Source organism: Engraulis encrasicolus, chromosome 21 (assembly GCF_034702125.1).
Source record: "Engraulis encrasicolus isolate BLACKSEA-1 chromosome 21, IST_EnEncr_1.0, whole genome shotgun sequence".
NCBI lineage: Eukaryota > Metazoa > Chordata > Actinopteri > Clupeiformes > Engraulidae > Engraulis > Engraulis encrasicolus.
In genome coordinates, this window is record NC_085877.1 from 20,789,255 (window position 1) to 20,804,254 (window position 15,000).

At 44.3% G+C, this 15,000-nt stretch overlaps 1 protein-coding gene across 2 annotated transcripts in view; it reads right to left on the reverse strand.

Annotated features, from left to right (window-relative positions):
- Positions 1-15,000, reverse strand: part of wrap53 (WD repeat containing, antisense to TP53) — a 47,972-nt gene that overhangs the window by 24,343 nt on the left and 8,629 nt on the right. For both annotated transcript variants that reach the window (XM_063186344.1, XM_063186343.1), the window contains exon 7: positions 9,883-9,971. In XM_063186344.1, coding sequence (XP_063042414.1) covers positions 9,883-9,971 — 89 coding nt within the window. The remainder of the gene's footprint in view (positions 1-9,882; positions 9,972-15,000) is intronic.

The following is a 15,000-nucleotide window of genomic DNA, read 5'->3' on the forward strand; positions in this document are numbered from 1 at the left end:
TTAGAATAGTCCTGTCGAATAAAAAAAATCCAGCCAGTTAAAAAAAATCTGTGTTTGCCTCCCTTGCAGTGTTAAGTGACAAATGATAAGTACTGCAGGGTTACATTAAATTAACCTAGTAGCTCCCCTGTATTCTAATTTCTCTGGTAGGTCTAGATACGATGCTCATCTCTTTCATTTCCAACACGTAAGGCGAGTGTGTCTGAAAGCGTCCCGCCCCCCCGCCGACACGACACACACATCCAGGGAGAAGCCACGCATCTCGTGCATTTCAGTTCATTGATTGGGCATTCATAAATAAATCGCTGACACTGTAAATCTGCTATTGGTGATGGTTTTTTAAACATGGACTGTCATCTGTAACTGTTCGGGAATAATGTCACATCAATTTGCGTCTGATTTGACCAGCGTAAACTTCTGCAAGGTAAGCTACTTGTAGCTGTTAGCCAACGTCAGTGTCAACAATGGCAGGTTATTTCAATACAGGTATCTCTAAAACGCTAATAATGATAAGCTAACAAACGAAGTAAGCTAGCTGAGTACTCTTATCTGGCGATTTTATTTGGCTCACTTCACTATAATCTGCAACTATTTGGGGGTCGTTTCATATGGCGTTGCTTCGGATTTGTGAAACAAACTTTGTAAAAGCCACCCCTGTAGCCGTGTGAATCGGGATACTGTCTGTCAACAATGTCAATTGCTAACTAGTTCTAATGCAGCCCAACTAGCGAACAACTGTTCAGTGGGGTTTACTTTGCCGTGCCACGAGAATGGAAGGAGGGGAAGGGAATGATAAATATTTCTCGTCACGGACGCACAGACCTCTTCCAGTGAACGTGCTGCTGGACGTTCAGAGGTGTACACTCGACAGCATTTTCTAGCTATTGCTCCCCCCTGGTGCTGTAGATGGAAGGCCACTGTAAATAAGTATTGAACTCTTTATGATACGTCGGCGGAATTTAGGCTACATGTTTCAAGGGATGACGGTGGGAGTCCCTCAGTCAGCAAACGCACGTCTTTTTTTATTTTTATTTTTTTCGAATTTCGAATAACATTCGAATAGTGGCCATCGAATTTCGAATAGAGTTTTTGGCAGAAATGCACATCCCTAGTGTGTGTGTGTGTGTGTGTGTGTGTGTGTGTGTGTGTGTGTGTGTGTGTGTGTGTGTGTGTGTGTGTGTGTGTGTGTGTGTGTGTGTGTGTGTGTGTGTGTGTGTGTGTCATCCTCTGAACTGTCTGCTGGGAGTTTGTGGGGTAAGGGGGCGCAGTGTGTGTTTAAGTGTGTGTGTGTGTGTGTGTGTGTGTGTGTGTGTGCGTGCGTGTGCGTGTGTGTGTGTGTGTGTGTGTAAGTGCATGGTCAAAGGTGTAGCTGCTGAGGGTGGAGGAAACGCACTGAAGTGTGTGTGTGTGTGTGTGTGTGTGTGTGTGTGTGTGTGTGTGTGTATTCCCACTCCGTCCCTCCCTCTCCTCCCCACGTCTAGAAGTCTCCTCTCTTTATGGGAGCTCCTGAACTTCATGACAGTTTCTGACCTGTATGGGGGGTAAAGGGTGTGAGGGGGTCTTGAGAGCTTGGCTGTAGCAATATCTCCTCAAAGATTTCTTAGTAGAGTAAGATGATTCAAACTTCGCCCACCAAATCCAAAGATGTGTGCCCAAGTTCGGTCTCCTAAGGGGCTGTTGTCCCCTCCTGTTTCTTCTCTTTCTGTGGCATTTGGTGACGGCTTGTATAAGATGTACGATACCGCCATCTACAGTGCCAAGGGAAATCCATTTATTCTCAACCTAAAGCCTCCAAAGGTCTCCTAACTGCAGGTCTCCTTAAGGGGTGTTCACATGACATCACATGGATCCAGGAAATGCACTGGGTTGAATCATCTAACTCCACTCTTTGACCTCCTCCTCCCACTCTTTCTGTCCTCCCCCTCCATCTCTACTACCATTCCAACTAGGGATGTACCAATATCGATATCGGCCCCAATATTTGCTCATTATACACATATTCTTACTAGTCAAACACTTGCTTATACCAGACACTGATACTGCTGCTACACGAAACAATGCAAAATCTCATGACTCTCCATTGACTTGAAAGCAGCATGGGACAAAAGCGCAGCCTCATACATTTACTAACATTTAAATCTACGTGGAAATGGACAATAAAACAAATAACACAGTCGGAAAAAAGCTATGCTGTGCATTTATTTTCATTGCATGTTGTGGGTAAAAGTTTCAGCATTCGGTAGGGCTGGGCGATTCACCCTAAAAAAAAAAATCTAGATTTTTTCATTAACAAACTCGATTCACGATTCGCGATTCGCTTCAACCCCCCCCCAAAAAATTTTTTTTTTAAATCTTGTGGAGCTCTCTAGGCCCCTACGTGGTTGTGTGTGAGTGTGTGTGTGTGTGAGAGAGAGAGAGAGAGAGAGAGAGAGAGAGAGAGAGAGAGAGAGAGAGAGAGAGCGAGAGGCTCTGTTTGTGTGGCGGTGCTTCTGGTGTGTATGAGTGAAGCCTACTCGGACTGGACTAGTTTCTATGGACATGGGGTAGCTTCAGTGTTCGAATTACGGGGGGTACCGGGGGGGTTTGACCCTCCCGATTGGGACTTGATACCCCCCAAATGGGACTAAATTACACTTTTGGGGGGTACTGGAAATATTGAGGTATTGTTAAAAATCAGATGTTAAAAATGTCCTGTTACTTAGTAATTTTGAACATGTACTATGAATAATCAAATAACATGAGTTTTTGGAACACCCCTTCAATGGACTGTACCACCAGCGGACGTTTCACATCCTCGCAGTTTGAGTTGTCAAAACATTCGGCAGCACCCACTGATAGGCAGGGTTGGTTCTGGTGCACGGTGAAGTCATGTGTTACAGCTGCGAGCGAGGGGAGGCAAGGTGAAAGATCCCCGTGATTTGTGAAAGAAATATACATGAAACTAATATGATTTCAACTTTAAAGAACCGAACTTACTAACACTCAAGACAGGTGACCGCCAATTCCCTTTCCCCCACGAGAGAAAAAAAACGATAGCCCACATCAGAATTTCATCAAAGTCAACATGCACAAGGGGTCTCAGTGAAAGAGGTGGACTGCTCTAATAATCTACACGTAGCGTACTTGATGACAGAAAATAAAGGACGAGGCTCATCGTGTATTTAAAGCATAATTGGAATATTATAATTTTACTAAGTAAGAATGCGCAAATGAATAGTGAGACTCCACAAACCAAGAAGGATAGCTGTGTCAAGCAAGCTGTCTAGAGAAGCAAATGGATAGCAAGCAAGCTGTCTAGCGAGGCAAATGGATAGCAGCAGAAAGGTAGGAAAATGTAATTTTTACATTTTATCCGCCGTGACAAATATATGAGTAATTACTAATTTGACTGTGTTAGAGGCCATGTCATGTAGCATCTAGCAGTAGGCTATTTTCCATGACTGGCTACTAGCATCTGATAGCACTTTTCAATCTCAAGAAAAGCGCACACATTACAAGCTAGCTCTATGTGGAATTGTTGTAATTCTGATCATTTACAGCTTGATTCTGTATGTCATTGGGTTCACTTTTCTGTTTGACGCGAAGTTCTTGGTTGTGTTTCCGTGGTCACTCACTACATAATGTTAGTTAGTTTGCTTTTGGAAAGCCATATAGCTGTTTTGAAGTTGGCTCGGTTTTTTTTGTTCAGCATTGAGTGAGTTGGTTGTGCGTCTGTGCTTGTTGTTGCCAACTGTAAATTGGAGACGTTTTTGTTGCAGCAACACGTGTGTATGAGAGAAACTTTGGCTACTAGGTGGTTGAATCAGAGCATCAGTTTTCTCCGGTGTCGTGCTCGCTCTGGATTGTGGAACCTGACGGTGTTGCCGAATAGAGTTCACTGCGCGCAGCGCATAGGCAGTGTTACCAGTGACAGATGATTTCCACTCCAAACATTCTCAAACTCCGCTTGGTGGCATTACATCTAAACCATTGCCAGTCTAAACTATTTTCTACTTAGGCCTATTTCTATGGCCACAAATCTACATGAAAACCCTGTCCAATATCCACTTTTACTCGCAGATGTTCATCCAAAACAGCTCAATCTGGAAATACCTAGGCTACTGAGACGCGTGCTTTGATGTGATCTTCCCGCAAACGTGTTCACTTGATTCATGAGCTCTAGCAGGCAGTTTGCAAATAGCATAGCCTATTGTTGTTGTTGTTTTGCACATCACGTCACATAAAAGTTCTGTTGTTGTATTACATTTTGTACAGTATATTACCACTCCAAGAAAAAAGGTATCTCGCCTGTTTTTTTTTTTTTTTTTTTTTTGGGGGGGGGGACGACGTCATCATTTGGTCCGCAAAAAGTCCGACCCCCCCGAAGCCCGGTGGATAATTCGAACACTGGGTAGCTTATAGCAGGGGTTTTCAAAGTGGGGGCTGGGGACGCCTAGGGGGCCGTGAGAGGATGCCATGGGGGCCGTGGCAGGTTGGCAAGGAAAATATAGCAAAATTAAATGAATAATTGAATTAGAATGAAGTCCAGTTGGAGTGCTTCCTGGAACTGTCTAGTTTTTTAAGATGGTGCTCTTTGGTGACAGGCTTGGTTGATTTCAAAAAAGTTTGAGAAATACCAAGGCACTCATCTTCTTTGTAATTAAAATGCCTTTATTTTGTTGGGCATAGCATGATTAAAATACTTCGACGCGTTTCGGCATGAAGCCTTCGTCAGGAAGTGTCACACTTCCTGACGAAGGCTTCATGCCGAAACGCGTCGAAGTATTTTAATCATGCTATGCCCAACAAAATAAAGGCATTTTAATTACAAAGAAGATGAGTGCCTTGGTATTTCTCAAACTTTTTTGGAATAATTGAATTAATTGAATAACCTAAGTAGCCAAAATAAACCAAAAATAGTCCCAGTGGAATAATTTTGTTCTTTACAATACATATGTATTATGCTTTCTGTAGTACCTGAATGGTCTTAAGAATACACAAGCTTTAGGCCTATCAAGCTGTGAAACTGGGTGCACAGAAAAAAATAGTGTGGCACGTCCCATGTCAGGGGGGGCTTGGCTGGAATCTACCGGTATGTGGAGGGCTCATAGTAACGTTTGGGAACTCCAGGCCAAAATAGCCTAATGTTATTTTATCTCAGAACATTACTAATAGAAATGACCAATTGGGATTACATTGAAACATCTCAGAAAAAGAACAAAAATGTGAGTGGTTGCCTGCTGGTTTCCCAACCCATCAAATCCCATGGTAATGCGTCTGAATACATGTCGATGCATCTGAACACTGCTGCGTTAACACTGCGAAAACATTTTGGAGTAACACCCTAAAACAATGCTTACTTCAAGACGGCAACGTTTGCAAGCCTGAGTAGATTAGATATCGCGTTTCATGCATTTAATCAGACATCATAGGGTCACATTCGCACAGGATTAGAACTAGTTTTACAGCGGGTAATTTCTCCGGACTGCTTCACAGGTGGTAAAACTCTCGGCGAAGTTTACCAATATCGCCGCTATCTTTACTGACATGGCGCGTTCAGACGCGGTTATTATTACTTTACCACTAGTCTCCTCATTAAAGTCCCGTCCGAGTGGGGCTTTGGAGAGAGGGGGAGAGAGAGCGCGCGAGAGACCGAGTGCTCCGTGTACTTGGTCTGTGTGTGTGAGCGAGAGAGAGAGGGAGGGAGAGAGATTCCTTTCAACTCACATATGTTGGTTAAGATACAGGCGAGGAAGCAGCGCATCCAAAACTTTAAGCATGTGTTGAAAACCTCTCTTCTCCGCCGAATAAATTGGAAGGCGCATATCCGTAGTAGGTAGTTCTAAGCTAATTGCATCGGTGATTGCTTTCCACCTTGCTCGTGGTAGGGGTAGAGTTTGTTTGGCATTTTCTCCGCGAGATGTTTTCGTTTCAAATATCGAAACAAGATTGTAGTCCGGCTGCTACAGCTTACGTTACGACAACACTGTCATTCAAAATTTACAAAGTGGTACTGTTTGGTATTCATCATTGGCAAAACGATAGGAGGTAGTGTCACCTTTTTTGAACAGGAGCCCGTATTACTCACCGGTTTCATTTCACCCCTTATATTTCTGTGTAGGCTAACTATTTCACTCACCACGTTTAGTTTGTTTGTGCATGTAATGGGGGAGGAGACACAGAGAATGCACTAGGTAGGCCTACGTCTCCGGAGGTCTTGGCGAACGTAATGCGTGCGCTGTGCGCTTGGATACATAAACTGCATAGGGACAGAGGATTTAAAAAAAAATCGTATTAACGCGATTTCTCAAAAAACAAATCGATTTGACGTCCAAACTCGATTTTAAAATCACATCGATTTTTTGCCCAGGCCTAGCATTCGGTATCGGCAATTACAGACATTAATGTACTGGTACCAGTTTTCAAAAAAAGCGGTATCGTGCAATTCCAACCTCTTTTTAACTCTTATCCTTCGTCTTCCTGCTCGCCTCAGTCTCTCTGATTTTGCTTTCATTCCAAAGCCAACGCATCACCACACTACAAAAGTCACTTTTAAAATATAAAATTTTAGGGCTTTTTACTTTTTAGGGCTGTATATTTATTTTTCACAGGACAGTGGAGGAGAGACAGGAAATGAGTGGGGAGAGAGACAGGGAAGGATTGGCAAATGACCGGCGCCGGAATCGAACCGGGTCGCCAGTGTAGTAACCCAGTGCCCTAACCGTGGGCAGGGCCATACAAAAGCCGTTTTGAAAGGCGCAGACCCTCTCTTGGATCACAAAGCTCTACTCGTGCACACATTCTCTGGGCTTTGCTCCCATTTTCTTCTCAGAGATCGTCTTTCATGACAGACAACCGATGAGCAGGCAGACAGGCAACACAGATAGACATACAGCCAGACGACACAGACAGACAGACAGACATACAGACAGACGGCACACACACACCCTGTGCACTCACACAGGCGTCTGTACCCTAGTGTCCCATAGGGAGGTACAGAGTGCATTGAACTGTAGGCCACAGCAATGGGAGGGACTGTCTCCGTACTGTCTCACTAAAGACTAATAAAATGGAACGATTGAACAAAAGAACAAAAAGAAAGAAAAGAAAAAAGGAAGATTTACAACAACAAAAAAATCAGTGACAGAGGTCTGCATCTGCATCTCCGTTTTGTTGATTTACTTCCTTACGAATGGAAAAAGAAAAATCATATCAATTCAGACGAATAATGAAAGAATGACCCTACTGAAAAATGACCCACTGCATAAAAGATCCCGGTCTAAATGTCCCACAGGGAGAGACTTTAGGCCAGGGAGTGTCATCATACTGTTGATGTCCCCCATTATCAAAGACAAAACCGAAAAGAATAAAAGTGCAAAACTGAAAGAAAAAGTTAAATAAGTCCGTCTAAAACTCCCAAAGGAGGCAGCACTATGCAAGCTGATCCACCCCCTTACAGAAAACCAAGTGATGAAAAAAGAAGAATGAAAGAATGAACGATTGTATGAAAGAATCAACTAACACACAATAGTTCTCCATCTAAAATGTTTGATCGAGGCAGGCAGAGTGCATGCAACGGCTGTAAGCTGGGGTGAATGAGTGAGGATCGTCAAACTGTTGATTTCTTCTGTCACTATAGACGACAAATAGATAAAAAGAACGATGAGAGCATGGATGGCAACCCTGAACAACACCAGATGCATGTGATGTTCAGAGCCGTACAGCATGAGTCTTTATGGTGATGTGCGTTTGGCACCTCCTGAAGATGACCACAGATATTGTGGGCAAACACACAGACAGCCTACGTATTGCCAGGTAGTGAAAAAAAGACCACAATTTTTTTTCTTAATTTTTTCTTCAATTTCCATATCCAAATCTCTGGAGGGATGGATCTGATACGTCTTCATCTACTCATTAACAAGCGTAATAAAATGAAATGAAGTAAATAAAGAAAGAAGAAGAAAAAAAGAAAAGCAAAGAAAAGGAGGGGAGTATACCAGAGCGACAGGCTGAGTATGTTACACTGTAGGCCACAGCTGAACAAGGGAGGAACCTTGAACTGTTCCTGTACTCACACTCCAGACCAGTGATTCTCAAACTATGGGCCGCGGCCCATCTGCAACGCCTGGTGAGAGGTCTGGGAAAATTATGCTCAAATGCTTCCTTATTTGGTGTTTTGATGCAGTTAGGTGTACTATTTGGCAGAATTTATGTGTAAACATTGTGTCTTTTCAATCGCGGAAGTAATTTTCTACCGCAAATTAATTAGCGCGAGTTACCCGCGAGGTACAGTGTTACACTTTCTATCTTCCGTCGTGATATGCTGTGTTTTCATGCTTATGGTGTTGATGTATCGGTATGTGTAAAATGGATATTTGTAATAATTTTTAGTCGATTGTGAGAGGAAACTTTGCCGTTTAGCCTTGCTAGAGTTGGCCATTTCCTCCTAACTATTAATAGAGCATTTAGTAGCCTATTTATGCATATTTCTCTGAGCTGCGAATGCTGGCTTGTTTCATGCTAATTTCATATTCAGAATTTAGGAGGCCCCTGAGTGGCCACAACTTTCTGAAAATAGGCCCTAACTTATTATTCATCATAATAATATCATATATAATATAATAAAATATAATAATATAATATAATTAAATATAAGTAATGTAATGTAATACAATAATATATTAGGCTATATGGTTTGGTGGGCCCCAGAATTGTTTCGCATTTCAAAGTGGGCCTTGGTGTTCTGAAGTTTGAGAACGGCTGCTCTAGACAAACAATGAATGAATGAATGAATAAAAATGAGAGTGAAGAGAAAAATAGAGAAAACAAAAGAAAGAAAGAAAGAAAGAAAGAAAGAAAGAAAGAAAGAAAGAAAGAAAGAAAGAAAGAAAGAAAGAAAGAAAGAAAGAAAGAAAGAAAGAAAGAAAGAAAGAAAGCTGACTGGACCAGGTCAAGCCGAGGAGGTCTTCACTTGGGGACAGCGGCCAGGCCAAAGCCAACAACCAATAATGCAGGGATGGATGGATGGAGGGAGGGAGGGAGAGAAGAAAGGAGAAAAAGTGGAAGGAAACGGAATACGTCCTGCCAAAAATTGAAAAAAAAGAAAAGGAGAGGGAATAAATAAAAGACAGAAGAGGAATTTGTCCTGCCATGAACCATTGTCACTTGAAGACTGGCCTTGTGTGTTCTGCAGAGTAGAGAGGAGATAAAGAGTACTAATTATCAGCCTTTAGTAGGGAACGGGCTGGAGAACAGATCAGGGTCGTCAGCTCTCTGTGTGTGGCAAAGACTGCTGCTTTGTGTTTGAGTGTGTGTGTGTGTGTGTGTTGAGCTCGGGGAGGCTCATTGTTTCCCCTGTGGTGGGTAACGCGTGGCAGAGTCTACAGTGTGTGTGTGTGTGTGTGTGTGTGTGTGTGTGTGTGTGTGTGTGTGTGTGTGTGTGTGTGTGTGTGTGTGTCAGTCAGAGTGGTGTGGGTGTGTGCGCGTACGGAAAGTCTGCTGTTACATATGTGCCTGAGTATGCGTGTCAGTCTGTGCATGCTTACGCACGGTATGTTTGCACTCATATGCAAGTCTTTATTTGAGTGCAGTACATGGTGAAATGAAAATGTGTGTATTATGTGTATGTGAGTGGGATAGAGTAGTTGGAGCATGCCTATGTGTTTGTGCTTCAGGGTAGTGGGAGCATGCCTATGTGTTTGTGCTTCAGGGTAGTTGGAGCATGCCTATGTGTTTGTGCTTCAGGGTAGTGGGAGCATGCCTATGTGTTTGTGCTTCAGTGGGGGGGTCATGTCAGTGTGTGTGTGTGTGTGTGTGTGTGTGTGTGTGTGTGTGTGTGTGTGTGTGTGTGTGTGTGTGTGTGTGTGTGTGTGTGTGTGTGTGTGTGTGTGTGTGTGTACTCACAAGCAGGTGTCTGGGTCCATGGAGGTCATCTTGGGGAACCAGCAGTAGTCGTATATGGTGTCCCCTTCAGCCATCCGCAACACTGGGGTCTGGAGAGGAGAACAACAGAGGAGGGAGTGCGTGTGTGCGTGTGAGTGTGTGTAACAATTCAGTGTGTGATTCAAAGCGTGTAGGTGTTTTAGAGAGAGTGCATGTGAGTGAGAGATAGAAATAGAAAAAAGGAAGAGAGACATACAAGGAGACAAATAAAATGAATGCATGAAGAGAAAACAGTAGAGCCCTTCAGACACAATAAACTACTTTCACAGAAAAAGTAACTTTCATACATTTAAACAAGTTTCTTTCCTTCTTTCTTTTCATCCAAACAGACTGTAGACTATTTTTCTTTTGGGTCTTGTCATTCCAATCCTGAACGCTCATACTTTTCCAATTAGATTTTTACTACCAGTGTACTCCAGGGAGCTTGGCCCTCTTCTCTTCCCTTCTCTTCTCTTCAGGAGGGCCCAGCCAAGCCCTGCCCTGCCCTGCCCGGGACCGCTTGGAAAGTGATACACAGTATGGAGAGAGAGAGAGAGAGAGAGAGAGAGAGAGAGAGAGAGAGAGAGAGAGAGAGAGAGAGAGAGAGAGAGAGAGAGAGAGAGAGAGAGAGAGAGAGAGAGAGAGAGAGAGTGTGTGCGTGCGTGCGCGCATGTATGTGCCTGTGCTGTGCGTGTGTATGTTTGTGAGAGAGAGTAAAAAGTGTGTTAATGTGTGTCTGCACAGTTTGAAAACGATAGACATGATGAGTACGAGTTCAATAGACATGGATTGTGTGTGTGTGTGTGTGTGTGTGTGTGTTGGAGCGAAAGACCCCACTGCCAAGCTCATAAATAAGACGCAGAACTGTGACCAAACTGGCCAGAGTTTAAAGCGGGACCCCAGCTCTGACACGCTGACACACATCACAGAGATCCGGGCAGCAGTTCACACAAGTTCCATCCCCTCCTCTCTCCATCCTACACACACACACGAACACACACACACACACACACACACACACACACACACACACACACACACACACACACACACACACACACACACACACACACACACACACACACACACACACACACACACACACACACACGTGTGCGCGCACACACACACACACACACACACACACACACGTGTGCGCGCACACACACACACACACACACACACACACACACACACACACACGTGTGCGCGCACACACACACACACACACACACACGTGTGCGCGCACACACACACACACACACACACACACACACACACACGCTCGCTCGCACACACGATCGCTCGCACACACGATCGCTCGCACACACGCTCGCACACACACACACACTCGCACGCACACCCGCTCGCACACACACACACACGCTCGCACGCACGTGTGCGCACACACACACGCTCATTCGCACACACGCTCGCTCGCACACACACACACTCGCTCGCACACTCGCTCGCACGCACACCCGCTCGCACGCACACACACACACACACTCGCTCGCACGCACGCACACGCACGCACGCACACACTCGCTCGCACACACACACTCACACACACGCTCGCACGCACGCACACGCGCACACGCTCGCTCGCACGCACGCACACGCGCACACGCTCGCTCGCACGCACGCGCGCACACGCACACGCTCGCTGTGCCATGGCATTTTTGTGGGATAACATTACCCGTCCCTGTGGAGCTTAAATGAAACAATAGCACAGATCCCTTCCAGGTCCACTCCAGTGGCTTTGCGACATTCTGTAAGCTGTGTATGTGCGTATGTGCGTGTGCGTGTGTGTGTGCATGTGAATGTGCGCGCGTGTGTGCGTGCGCGCACGTGGGCGCGTGCGCAAAAGGGGGGCGCTGTATGCCATAGCCATCAACTCACAGACGCACACACACACTCTCTATAAAGGCATGTGCACACACCAACTGCACCGCACACACAGACACGCACGCACGCACGCGATCTGCAGCCAAGGAGTCCCATTAAAGCATTAAAGCAAGCCATCCGTGTCAGCCCAAACTGTAGACAGCCGTCATTAGGCACGATAAATGGGGGAACCCTAATGCAAGCCATTCCACAGCACTCCGGAAAAAAAAAATATATATATATAAAATTATAATAATAATAAAAATAAAATATCGAAAAATGTTTTTGACACCAACTGAAAGCACAACCAGGCATTCTCATCTGGATTAATAAAAAAAATGGCTTGAATCGCCAGGGCAACTCAATAAAACAAACAATGAGACCATGAACTGGTGCAGCAACATATTTTTGCAGTCCAGTGTGTGTGAAAGCTTATGTGTGTGTGTTTGCTTGAAAGTCAATGGACTGTACTTAGCGGCGACTCAGACACCCGGGTTTTCAGTCCAGTGTGTGTGTGTGTGTGTGTGTGTGTGTGTGTGTGTGTGTGTGTGTGTGTGTGTGTGTGTGTGTGTGTGTGTGTGTGTGTGTGTGTGTGTGTGTGTGTGTTGAGGTTGTGGCCGTGGTCAGAGCATGGCGTGGTGACAAGAGGAGATAAATCACAACATCTTCAACTCACTCACTCGCATAGTCCTCAGATCCCGACCCGGACACAACGGACCAGGACCAAGCCAAAACAACCACAGAGAGAGAGAGAGAGAGAGAGAGAGAGAGAGAGAGAGAGAGAGAGAGAGAGAGAGACAGAGACAGAGAGACAGAGAGACAGAGAGACAAAGACACGATAAGAAAAGAAAAGAAAAGAAAACAAAGAGTTTAGAGAAAGGGATGGAGAGCAACCATGCCAAGCCATGTACAGTGAGTGCTGAAAGGTTGGACAGTGCATTATGGGAAACAGAGGTCAAAGGTCATCCAGATAAAGCCCATCTGCAGTAGGGGTCACTGAAGGTCAAGAGCAAAGAACGTGTTTTGGAAAATAACTATTACTGGCTGGAAAATGCATTGGCCACGGTGTAGTGCGAGGGTGTAGCCTGAGGATACAGTGCGCATGTGCAATGGGTGCAACGCCATGATGGATAAAAATGTGTGACACTGGAAACTCCCCAAAATCACTAGATGTACAGAATTTGAATTGCATTGTGGGTGCGAGCGGCTGCTGCGAGTTCTGGCCTGGGCGAAAGAGGATGTCCGGTTGTCAATGTCATGGTGCTTTTATTTCAGCTATACGGTTGTTTTTAAAAGTGCTTCATGAATAAACCTTGACTTGACTGATTTAACTTTTGTCGAAGGCAGAGCTGGCATCCGCACCAGTTTCGCTCAGTGCGTTATTCCAAATGAGTGATTCAGGAGGGAGAAGGAGTCGCTAAACGCAATTCAGTGAAACTGTATTTAAAAAGCTGAAAATGAAGAATTTGAAATTGGGAACTGATGATGGCTAGAGTCCCGAAACGTTCATTACCCAATTTGTCTTTGGTTTTCTTTATTAACTTTTTTTGAGCTGATTACATTTACTAAAACCAAAGAGCACTTTCTCCGGCCTACACGTCAAGAATAACGCCATAGCCCTCCAAACCTACTCTCTTGTACTGCTCCAAGCCCCTCTGAAGTTTGAAACACAGCTGAGGGAGTTCAAGTTTGAAAGGACCACAGGCATGATGATTTTGACATTAACAGCAGTTATGTGTAGTGTTCTCAATAATGCAAGCCATACATGCAATGGCAGTTACCCTTTTGAGAAACCAACAATGACCCATCACAGCTGCCTCTGTTGAATCCTCAAGCACTGGCAAACTTGCACACCATCTGCAGGAACAGAGAATGGGCATTGAAAGAGCTAAAAAGCTCAGCCCTGCCGTGGCTCAAACGATAGGGCACTGCATGGTTACACCGTGGACCCGGGTTCGATACCTGACCTGGGGTCATTTCCCGATCCTCCCCGTTCTCCCTCTCCCAGTCATTTCCTGTTACACTCTTCCCTGTCCTGTCTAAATAAAGTTGAAAAATGCCCACCAAAAAAAAGAGCTAAAAAGCTTCAGAATCCTATCTGGACTGCACAGATCAGGGCATCAACCTTTAACATTCAATCAGGGAGAGAGGCCAACCAAAGCTCATATTTAGAAAAATGTAGCTCGTTACATATTTTTTGCTGAAGTTTGAGCAAGGGGTTTGAACGCTAGAAACACTTTTGCAGCTTTGGCCGCTTGTGCTTCCATACAAAGTCAATTACTTGCCCTGCTTTCCTCATTTTCAACGTCCGCTGTCTGTTCCGGGAGTAACAGTTTTTGGCAAATCTAGATGGTTGTTTTTAGTGGCATGTACCTAGCAGGTAGACAAGCCCCTATGTTGTTGTTGATTGCATTTTGGACGGTGTGTGCTACATAGGTCTGTTGCTCTTGTTTTACAAAAGGATATCTCACCACATTTTAAATGTTAGCTTGTGTAAAAATGCCTTTAATTTGTTATTCAAACGATACAGCTCATTAACAATTAGCTTAGATCTCCGTTTATGTTTAAAAAGTTGGCGATGTAATAATTCCTTTTAACTGCAGTGGCTTGGTCCCGTCCCATCTTTCCACTCGTCACCACACAACAATGCTTCATCTTGGTGGCCAGAGGGGGACTTCCAAACAGATGCACATCCACCTACTCCCTTTGGTCATCTGCCATTGGAATAAATCGGTTTTTGGTCTCGTTATTCCGATGATGTAAGTTCCATTTGAGAACTTGCCTAGACCTGCTAAATAACTTTATAGAAGTTTAAAAAGTTGGCAAATGGGATTCCTTGAAAACTTTCAGGCACATCTGGTTTTGGTCTCATCATTAGACGAATAAACAAGAAAAAAGAAAACATGGCACACCACATCTGTACACATTAGAGCTCAAGTGACATACTTACTAATATATATATTTAAAAAATCTAATCCTCTGATTAGACAGCCATCTTGTGAACTGTGTTCACAGTTCAGACACATTGACATTGTTTTTAAAACTATTTCCAAATGCTTTAGTCAGAGCGACAACAGCAAACCAAAAGGAATGCGACACCCACCCGTCCAACCACAATAAGCACACAGTGTGTGACAAGTGTCTGCATGTTATGATTAACAACATCATCAGAACAAAAGGGGAATTAATAATAATAAAGGAAAAATGAAAATA